Source organism: Poecilia reticulata, linkage group LG17 (genome assembly GCF_000633615.1).
Source record: "Poecilia reticulata strain Guanapo linkage group LG17, Guppy_female_1.0+MT, whole genome shotgun sequence".
Taxonomy (NCBI): Eukaryota; Metazoa; Chordata; class Actinopteri; order Cyprinodontiformes; family Poeciliidae; genus Poecilia; species Poecilia reticulata.
This window is the reverse complement of record NC_024347.1, coordinates 5,194,884-5,206,281: the sequence shown is the minus strand read 5'-3', so window position 1 is coordinate 5,206,281 and position 11,398 is coordinate 5,194,884. Positions and strand designations below refer to the sequence as shown.

Sequence of the window (11,398 nt, the reverse complement as noted above, 5' to 3'; positions counted from 1 at the left end):
AGTCATACTTTTCTGTAGAGAATACAGTTGTATGACTACAAACACTACTGGCAGTAGAGCTATAATGTTTGTTTTGGTTTGAGCAGGAGTTACAGTCTATATTTAATTGGAGCTAACGGTGTAATATGTGACAGGGATTACTGTTATACAAATTTTAGTGCTGTCAGTCGATTTAAATTTTTTTTATCAGATTAAGTACACTCTAGTGTTGTGATTAATCATTATTAATGATTTCAAAAACGTACATATAACATGCTTATAAATGTGCATATAAAATTGTCTGTTTTCCAGGTTTTCATATTCATCCATCCATCCAGCCATCCATTTTCTGCCGCTTATCCGGGGTCGGGTCGCGGGGGCAGCAGCTTCAGAAGGGAGGCCCAGACTTCCCTCTGCCCAGCCACTTCTTCCAGCTCCTCCGGGGGAACCCCAAGGCGAACCGCTCCAGTGAGAGCTGCAGGTCACGACCTGATGAAGCCAACAGGACCACATCATCCGCAAAAAGCAGAGATGCGATCCTAAAGCCACCAAAAATGCGCCTAGAAATTCTGTCCATAAAAGTAATGAACTGAATCGGTGACAAAGGGCAGCCTTGGCGGAGTCCAACTCTCACTGGAAACGAGCCCGACTTAGTGTCGGCAATGCGGACCAGACTCTGACACCAGTCATACAAGGACCTGACAGCCCAGTGTTCCACGACCAGGACGAAAACCACACTGCTCTTCCTGAATCCGAGGTTCGACTATCTGACAGACCCTCCCCTCCAGGACCCCTGAATAGACCTTACCAGGGAGGCTTAAGRGTGTGAYCCCCCTGTAATTGGAGCACACCCTCCGGTCCCCCTTTTTGAACAGGGGGACCACCACCCCAGTCTGCCAATCCAGGGGAACTGCCCCCGATGTCCATGCGATATTTCAGAGTCTCGTAAGCCATATTCAGGAAGGCTTAAAAGAAATGTTAATTTAGAAATATTAACTACAAACCGCTTGTGATTTGGTGGAAGGTTCCAAACTTATTTTTTAAAGCAAAATATGCCGCTCCTGATGCTCCTAGCTCATCTTTTCACTCGCATTTGCCAATGTGCATTGTTGACCGCAGTGCAAGACCGTGTGCATCTTTGATCTCAGTAATCCTCTATTGAAGAGAGACTTTAAGTCAAAATAGGTCATTTTTTACCAATTTAGGTCAAAATAGGTCAATGTTAACCAAAATAAGTCAATGTTAACATTAAGCATCTTTATATTAATAGCATGCATTTGACAACCAATTGTAATGTCAATTGTGTCAGTCGTAGCGTTGACTTCCCTATTTAAGGCATACTAAACCTTTGAGCATTTTTGCTACAATCTATCTCCATGGCTCATAAAAAATAGAGTGATAAACTGAAACTAAAATTTCACTTTTTTGGAGTGAGATTGAAACTTTCCTTCCATTTTTCACTCTGCCCAGCTAAAGCAAAAATACTGTTTCACATGTTGATGTTTTTGCTTGATTATTGGAAAAAGACTTATCTACACGAGTTTCACGTTTTGGACTGAATCGCTGAAATGAATAAACCAATGGTATTATGATTTACTGAAATGCACATATCTAAAAACAAAAATGGGGCCCCAAATTAAAATCTGCTTATGGCCCCAACCAGTCTTGGACCGACTCTGCTCACCATCACCGTTATCATCATCAACCTCTCCTAAAAACTTGACTCCAGCCAATGATCTTTCTCGGAGTTTGTGTTGCCCTCATCATGATGCGCTGGCTCGCCCTCTCGCTGTCTCACTATAAAAAAAAATCCCGAGGAATAAAAAGCTCTCTTTGTTGAAGCCAGAGATCATTCACTCACCAGCTCGCTCTGCGAAGAGGAGCAGCAGCAGCAGCAGGAGCCGGAGCCCCGCAGCCTTCCCTGGGCGTATATTTCGGTTTCTCGGGCATTTGAGCAGAAGGATTCCGGTCCGGGTGATGAAACCTGCCCCTCGCCTCGCTGCCCACCTCCGGAGAATGTCTCAAAGCGCGAGGACGGCCCCAGCGTGAACTCCGCCGCGCGCTTCAACTTCTCACGGGGGAGCGACGGCACGCGCGGACCCGCCGGCGAATTAAAGTTAACGAAGATTGAGAAAACTAGTTGGAGTTGTCGCCTGAAAATACGAGATTACCCGCGGGGTTTTGGTCGGATTTGCGAATCAGGACGGCTTTTCACCAGGATAACAGGTTCTCAGGAGCGCACCCTTTAATATTTGAAGGCTGAAATTCGTTATTTATTTGTCACTTTTTTCTCCATCTCTCTCTGGATGTTATTTCGGACTCCTGACAATCACCCACATCTGCGCCACGCGCGACTTTTTTCACCCCTACCATCCGTCCTCCCTCCAGTCCGGAGAGAATGAGGTGTCGCTGGGTGAAGCATGAGCCGTCAGAGGATCAGTCATAAGCGGCTGTCTCTGCTATGGAAGGGGCTTGCGGTCCTCAGCCTGTGGCTATGCTGCGGCTGGACCTGCGGGGCGGCCGGGCAGGGAGAAGGCGCCCCCGGCTCCCTGGAGTGGCTGCTGTCGGATAAAGGACCATTTCACCGGTCGCTGGAGTTCCAGGAGGCGTTGGAGAGATACCAGCAGGGCTTCAGCACCCGGTATAAAATCTATAGGTAAGAAGACCCCCATTCTGTTGGAGCTTTAGGTTTGGGTTAGCATTTTGTTCAGAATAACAGACACAGGGGCATTTCCAGAAAGTTTTAAAAGGGCGAGCAGATGGGGGCCACTTTTTATCCACCAAAGTGAATACATTTATATTGCCTTTTTTAGTTAAACTGACCAGTCAAAAAGCCTTTTAAGCCCAGGGGGTAAACTGTAATTGACCCCTCGACCTTCCTATTGCAAGAAAATTACTCTATCCAACTATAGGGTGAGTGAGGAGCATTCAAAATGGGTACACTTTTTCAGAATTATTCAATATATTTAAATAAATAAATATCACACTCACCAGTGGTGGTTCTAGATTAAGTTTACCAACATAAAACAAAAGGTCAATAGTTCATTGTTTGATATATTAATTGATCTAGAAAATGAAATGTGTGATCTCAGGATGGCTAAAACCTAAAGTGCAACATCTTGATTTTTAATTTATTGCTAAAGTAAAACAGTGAAGGTAAAAAAACAAATTGGTCCAAAAAACCAATTAGCTATATACGACTGAACAATAAAACAATAATAATATATATTGAGATAGACACATGATCAATATCAATAAATAATAAGTCTCATAGAATATTCAATATTCGATATGTATAATTGATCCATAACCGCACAGCATTTTGGGGGTTGTAGGCAAAGAAAAGTCTTTATCCGGCTCATGTCCGGTAAGCAAGGTGAATGGCATCAACTAACTCACTCAGTTTGGTTACCTAGCAACAACCTGTTGAGTAACTTGTGCAGCAGCAGTTTCATGTTTTGCAACTGTACCTCATAAAGATGTAAAAAAAAATAAAAACAAAACTGTAGATAAAATTGGAAAAGTAATGGCACCAGTTTGGCAATATTTCAGATATTTAAAACTAAAAACTAACCAATAGTTATAAATTTTGACTGATATGAAATGCTTATATTGTTATTTGTTTTTCAGCCATCGTCCATCGTATCGTCCAGCCCTATAGCTGTGGTTTCTGTGTCAGTGCATGTCATCTTGGTGGCCATAACAGAGGCCAGGGCCAGTTCTGACACAGGCGCTGGCCCCTGTTGGTCCCCCATCTAGAACCGCCCATGCCATTGATTGAAACTTTTTCTATTCTTCAGTGAATTCATATTTAAATATGTATTAATGTAAGGACAGGGGTCAAGGAAGCATTTATGCAGGGGGGCAAAACCAAAAGAATTTCTGTCATATTTTCTGGGAAGGAATACATAAATAAATATTTATCCTTTATTCAATTTATATAAAAAAGTATAATGCATATCAGACTATATTTAGAAAGTTTTTAAGTTGAAAGCCAGATTTTTATTATCTAGTTTGGAGGGAGATTTGAATCTCAGGGGGTCATGTCTAAACCACCAAAAGTCAAACCAGGATTTCATTAGCCTCCGCTACCAAATAACAACAACAAAAAAATAAATAAATCAGATTCAGCATATTTTCTAGCCAAGTGTGGCAAGTGGGAGTGCTAGCAAATTTAAAGGGATGACTATTGCCTCTCCGGGCCCCACTTTAGCCCCTTACCCCTACTGTTCTAAGCCCCAGTACATTTTATCAGCAGAAACTAACCAGCATCATGTTTGCAGTTAAATCTTGCGTTGCCTCACAGGTATTGACAACCGCATCAAATTAGCAGACGAGCAAAGCCGAAGGACAACTGGAGCAATTCAACGTGTGCCTTTGCTTCCGTCGTTAAGTATTCCGACCGCAGTCCCCCCCAGCCCCCCACTCAGACTCGTTCCCTCGGATTAGGACTCTGGGATATTTTGGGTCTGCTTCTTGTGAATGACCTCTGCTGCAGGAGAGCAGGAGTTAATCCCCTTACAGTGCACGGAGCGCTGCATCCTTTCTGCCACTTCCTGCAGCTGCATTAGCAGAAGCTTCTGCCACCTTTGTCTAACTGTTCCTCACAAGCATTCCTGTGTATGCAGCTGTTAGGAGCTCGTCGGAGCGTGCGCCTCATATCCCCCCCCATCTGTCAGCATTTAGGCTGCGCGCAGAGGCAAATAAGCCGGTCTGAATCCTCTTCGTGATTTAACATGTTCACACATATTCTCCCTGCTCTCACAGTCCTGTGGGGTTCGGTTGAAGAATAGAATGCTTCTTTTCTGCGGGTGACCACTGCCAAGGGTTTAACCAAGTGGAAAAAATACTTAGCGGGCTTCTTGCAGGCGAATAAATCAATTTCTCCATTTTCCTATCTCAGGAATCTTTTTTTTTTTTTTCTTTTAGGCTCTGCTGCTAATCATTTATTGAGACCCGCATTGTTTGTTATTTTGTTTTTCCTGACGAGTCCGCTGCATCAGCTTTCTCTGGAGTCCCCTGACTTCACGCCTTTCCTCTTCCGAAATTAGTGAATAATCGGAGATAATTACAGAAGATGTTGACTGCCTGAGCCGTCGGAGGCGACCGGCATCGGTAATGGCCTGCTGCCACCGTTCTTCCTACGGGGTGTTTTTAAACGCTATGCTCAAGTCCCATTTCCTCACATTTCTGACCCGATGGCCACTTGGAGGGATTATGGATTAAGCATTTTAAGCCTGACAGCAACATAAAATACAACTTCTACACAGCTCTGCATTCAAAACATCCATCAATGGGTCGTCTACTTGAAAAAGATTCCCACATCTGTGTGTCCTGCAGGCTCAACATAACAAAACGTGGAACACCATAAAAACGGATGGGCAGAATTTGTTCAAATTCATTCATGATTTATTATTTTTTTGCTGTTGGAGCATTTAGAAAACCTTTCATTTCAGCACATTTAATCAAAAAGAAAAACAAATTCTATTTTGAGAAGTAATTGTTTGAACAGGATTGCAGGAGGCACATTTATAAGTACATCTAAATAAAATTAAAAAAACAATTTAAGTTGTACAGATTTTCTAGGAACTTTTCAGTGATCCTGTTTTCATCAAGGTTTTTTGATACACATCTTGAAGTATCATATTAAAAGTCGATGAAAACATAAAAAATGTAAATAACTTTCTCAATATCGTAAAAACGATTATTCTTTTTACGCTAGCTTGAGGTGGATTTGGACTTTTCTGAAAAAGAGTAAATGCGCTAAAGTGGAGCTGGAAACATTTTCTAAATAAGGAAACTTACTCATACATCAATGCGTCAATGCCTTACCAGAGGCATGAAATTCGGAAACATTTACAAGTGCAGACCACCTGTATGAAGGGGAGTACTCTCCATTTTTCCTTTTTATTACAGCCATATGTAGCATCAACATCTGACAGAGTTATGCAGTGCATAGCCTGGTTGATTTGTTTCACACCAGAAGATGAAAACACGACTAATTCGTATTTCCTTTCTGTCATTTTTAAAAGTTCACTTGAAATTCACGACAGTTGATGGAAACATACACAATGATATTCGGCTTCTTGTTTCTCTCAGGTATAAATATACAACATTATATGCAAACACAAAAGCCTGTTAGCTTTAGTTGCTGGTCATTAGGCTTCATAAGTTGAGCCACACATGTAAAGATCACTGTGGTAAGGAAGGCGAAGAAAATCTCCGTAACAGGGTTTGAGAACAGGAACATCTTTGGGTCGCCACATTCCTGTAACAACATTCTACCAAAAAGTGTACTGGATTTTTCTTCTATTATTACACTTTTAAACTTACGGTGGTTGATTAACTCTACTAGGATTTTAACTGGGACTTTTTGCATCGACCAAATGAGACTAAAAAGTCAAACTTTTCAAAAACAAACACCTAAAGCAGGTTTGAAGTGAAACAAAGGATTAGTTATCTCATGCCAAAAATATGGTAAAAGAACTGTGGGCCTGTTTCCTTTTCCAAAAGATCTTGAACCCTTGTTACAGTGCATGACAACAAAAACTCTTTTTTTTCCCCAGGAAAGTGATTCAAACTTCTTTGAAGTCTTCCCTGGAAATGTAAAATTTGACTGATTCCAATTTTAATTTTCTGTAGACTGTAACACCTAAAAGAGAAACATGGTGCTGGTTCCTTGTTGAAGGAAGTAGTTTTAAACCCAATAGAAAAAGAAGGAACTACAGTGGTATTTGTGTGGTTTATTGACCACAAAACGTGAGAGTCCCTCTAAAAACATTTCAAACTTCACATTTTAATATTTGAAACATATAATTTGTGTTACTATGCTTTATTGCGCACAACAGATACTATTTTAGTACTTCTACAGAAGCTAGAGTCTGTCTTCTGAGTTTGGAAGTCGACCCAATCAGTGCCAAGGAAAATGAGTGGCACTCCAGGATTGGCTGCTTTGCAAACTCCAGCTAATAGTTTGCTCCTTGGTTTTTCAGCTTCCGAAGTTGGATTTTTTAAAAAATATTTTAGATTTTCTCCATATAATTAAAATCACTGAATAACCAATTTTTCTGTGAATAATTTGGAGTTATGTTCCACAGCAAAATCTGCTAACAGGAGAATCTGTTAATACTCAACCATGAATTTATCCTTATTTATGCAAGTCCTACCTTTTATCAAACCTCAGAAATGCATCAAGGTTAGTGCTGTTAGTTGAGGCATTTGCAAACTGTAAATGACGGAGCTCTTAGATTTGATGCATTCCCAGTGTTTCTCAATCAGAGTTAATTAAGGGAAAATTGGCCGATTTCACTCTCTTGTTGTTTGACTGGTGCATGTCCATCCAAATCAACACTGAAAGGGTTTAACAGACACAAAATCGAACTTTGCCTAAGTGCTGCCCTGTTGGAAAAATACGTTACTGCCGACATGAGCCACCAATAACCATTCAGGCTGTGATTTTGTGAAAAGCAATTATTTCTTAATATTGGATCCTTCCCACTGAATACATGTAGTCAAATTAAAAGTTAAAAATTTTCTCCCAAAATATTTCATTGAGAGATTACAAAACTGTAATAAAAGTTGAACACATATTGAGGTGCTAGTTAAAGCAGCAGTGACGCCTGAGATGATTTCTCTACAGCCTCCTAAGCAGCCCGTGGGATTGGAGTGCAGTTCTACCCCTCTGACCTCTGTAATAGGCCAAACTCCACAGTGAACATAACATAGCTGTCAGTCATGTGGCAGCATGTGATTAAGTCGTCAGTTTGCTCCCCCACAGCGGCGCATTTCAAACAATTTTCCTCCATTTCCAAAAAGTTTTCTGTATCATGGCTGATTGCCTTGTGTGCACACACCGAGGCTTCCTGTTTACCCAGAGCTCCACCTCCTGTCACCTCTGCTGTTCGCCACACGCTGAGGGAATAGCTGCAGGCTCAACCGCCATCTGTCCAGCAGAGATGGACGCTCATCCCATCCTATTGTTATGATGATTGCTTGTAATGACACACTTCACACCGTCCCAGTTCACCAATTATCTCTTGTTCTTCTCATGGCACTGATATAATGGCCTCCCGGGAGGAGCGGGTGGGGTGTGTATGTGGAAGAGCAGGCAGCGCTTTGGGAAAGGTACACTAACCGACTGAGCGAGGGGTTAACGAGTATCTGGAGTTCAACAAGGAGTTTTGTCTTAAGGCCACGAGATAACAAACACGATGCGAGACGCATGTGAGATGTGAGATTTTGGTGTTGTGGCTTTTTTTTTTTTGTGCTGGGAGTTTTGCATTGCAGTAAGCTCTGTTTTCTATATGTCTTTTTTTAAAGCTAAAGTTCTGCACAGTAAATCACATAAAATATTTCCCCACTGGGCTGCTGGTGCTTTTTTTAAAGACAGCAGCCATTTCTGAGATATACAACCATGGACAAGTCAGCCGGCAGTCCTGATAAATGCGTAAAAAACCCTGAAATAATTTTAGCTTTTATTGCAGGTGGATAAATTCCATTCTGAATAAAATTCAGCCTTTTATTTGAGTATGCTTACCATATTTTAAGAATTTATTGGTTTTAGCACAATCTCAGGTTGTGCAATTATTGATATCAATAATTGCACCATTAACTACCTTTAACCTTCCTGCGCTGATAAGAGATGGGGTCATTTGGACCCCACAAGCTTTTTACTTTGTGTGCGGTCTGGAGGGTCACACTCCACATGCACTTTTACAATGTTTTTTGTGTGTGTGTGTCGTTTTGGGGACTGAGAGACTTAAGAGATTTATGGGAGAATGCAACTTGGGAAGAAGAAATATCCAGTATCAGTGCCACTTGACACACTATTAACTTCCATTTGCAAAGCAGCCAATCCAGGAGAGTCAATCATTTCCATTACTCCCAAAAGTGGAGACAAGGAAGACTCTAGAGACGTTAGGTAGACGTTTTCTACTTTGCAAATTAATGCAAGTTAGGATATACATTGTTTTTATCTATGAAAATACTCAGTCTTAGGAGGGGTCATGAGTATTTGCAGATTTTATTATTTCACAGGTGGCTGTGGTTCCCAACACCCACAAATACGTAACCTGGTGAAAACAGGCCCCTTGTTTTACGCTTTGCTTCGTCCAGAGGTTTTGGGCTCTTGCCTACTGAGAAACAATTTCTTCCCGGAAGCACGGAAATGTTAATTCAATATTTGGAAGCGTGGCCAACACGGACTGAACGTCTTCGCCAAGCCAATGTCCAATGGCAGTCGTAGTTTAGGTTCCATTGCTGAAACTACAGTCAGACTACAATTATAAAACAGCACAAAAAATTGACGACATCCTTCACAACTTCTCCGTTTGTTCTCTGATTGGCTGAGATTCTACTGGAGGAATCTAAGTCAATGGGAAAAGCACAGATTGAGCTGTGAAGCGAGATTTGAGTCGATCGTAATGGCAAAGAAAGACAGTGGCCAGTCTAATAATACGGAAAGTTCACTGTTTACAATTAACGAGCATCAATCAAGGCCTGCAACATGTCAGATCCACCATTCTGTACAGGGCAAAATACATTACTGGACTGCAAACTTGGATGCTTCTGAACAGGACAGTTTTTAACAGGATCATCAGATGCTGTCACTATATGATTCCAGGCTGGTGACATTGGATAATCCACATTTGACTTATTTTAGAAAACAGTATACGTTAGTCAGCAGTATCCAATGCAGATAGTAAGACATTGTGACAATGCACAGCAACCTTTCTCAGATTTAAAATACTGAATGCATATGTACGGCCTGGATCAAGAGCTCAGCCACATAAATACTTACACAGTATGTATGTGTAGGCTACATACATAAATTGTGATACGATGTGTACCACGATATTTGTTAAGCGATACAATTCGATACGATTCAGTGCATTTTTACGATTTTCTGAAAGATTTTAGAAGGACAGTAATTTTAGTGACATTTTGTGTTTCATAGACTTGAATTTACTTAACTGAAAACTGATTAAAAGCACCAACTACACAATACCTGACTCTGATTGGACAGTCTAACAGTCTGCAGCTGGACAAAATGACTCAAAGATGCAGTGAGAGAATTAGTTTCTGTCATTTAATTCATGTGGATTTGMCATAAAACTCAAAAGTTTAAACGGTAATCCAGGAGCAGAGTGGGGAGATTATCAGCCTCTGTAGACTCTCAATATGCAAATAATTGCGTGTTTTTTTCTTTTGGACACAAATGCAGTCTTTTGGACTATGGGGAAAAAGCTTTTCAACCTTGGCTCCCGGAGTTAGCCGTGGCTGTAAGCTGCTTTCTTCTAACTGCTAAAGTAGTGGATCCGCCTCACCTCGTAGTGATCGACTCCCTGCAGCTAAGCAGCGCCGCTATTCCCCTGCTTGGATCTCTGAGTAGCTTCCTCTCAGACTGCCAGGATCTCATCGTACTCTCAGTCTCTGATACTCTTTGTCTGTTGCTAATAAAAATGATCGATCCGCCATTGTTATCATGGAAATCCTCACTGCGCCGCGGATTCCGGCTGGAGGTTTTTCCTCTTCGTCTTCCTGCTCAAAGCACAGCGCCGCTGCGCGCCCGCTTCGGATGTTATCAACCCATGTTCATTCTTCAGGTAATCATTTATATACAGAACAGAAACCGCTAAGCTAAAAACTAATTACGAAGTGAATGCTACCAGTCGAAATTTGCCTTAATTTCGCGATCTCACTGCTGCGTTCGCGCTGCTACTCCTTTCCGCTTCTCCGTTGCGCTTCTCTATTACGGTTACTTGCGCAACTTTACTTCGTTTCACAGGAACAAAATACAGCCCATCGTTATTTATTGAAGATTTTACATTTCCAAAAACACAGGAATCTAATGTTTCGTTTCGTTTTGTACGTTTGGAAGCTCATTCCCTCTCACATAATCGGAAAAGCCGGTGAATGGCGGCGCTTTTGACATTTCTCTGACAATCAGAAAAATATGGTTTACTAATTTTAGCATAACTCCGGTTATACTTGGCCTATTAACACAATTTAAAAACTGGTGTGTAGTTTATAATATGCACTTTCAGCTCATGTTGAAAGTGAGACTKAGGGAGGCGGAGTCTTGCTGCTACGCTGTAACTAGACGTTAAAAAGAGCTATAAGGCTATGGACCCCTGTGGTTTAACGGATCGATACTCGCGGATGAAAAATCGATACTTTCCGAGGGCGGAAAATATCGATATATATCACCGAATCGATTTATTTATACAGCCCTATGAGGCACCGACTTAATTATTTACAAATCTAGACCCCCTTTATGTCATTGTTTACATAAGGAAATTTTGCGCATGTGTACAATGCTGGAGGGCAAAAAGACTATTCTTTAACATGTGATGCTTAGCCGCGCCGCCGCCGCAGAATAATTCCGTTATCTCAATCAAACTTAGACATGTAGATATTA

The 11,398-nt window shown here is 41.4% G+C and overlaps 1 protein-coding gene across 1 annotated transcript in view; it reads left to right on the top strand.

Annotated features, from left to right (window-relative positions):
* Positions 1 to 1,703: 1,703 nt before the first annotated feature.
* The window catches only part of LOC103479034 (BMP/retinoic acid-inducible neural-specific protein 3-like), a 46,152-nt gene continuing 36,457 nt past the window's right edge, over positions 1,704 to 11,398 (top strand). Inside the window, exon 1 of the mRNA XM_008433240.2 lies at positions 1,704 to 2,635. Coding sequence (XP_008431462.1) covers positions 2,400 to 2,635 — 236 coding nt within the window. The 5' untranslated portion in view covers positions 1,704 to 2,399. The remainder of the gene's footprint in view (positions 2,636 to 11,398) is intronic.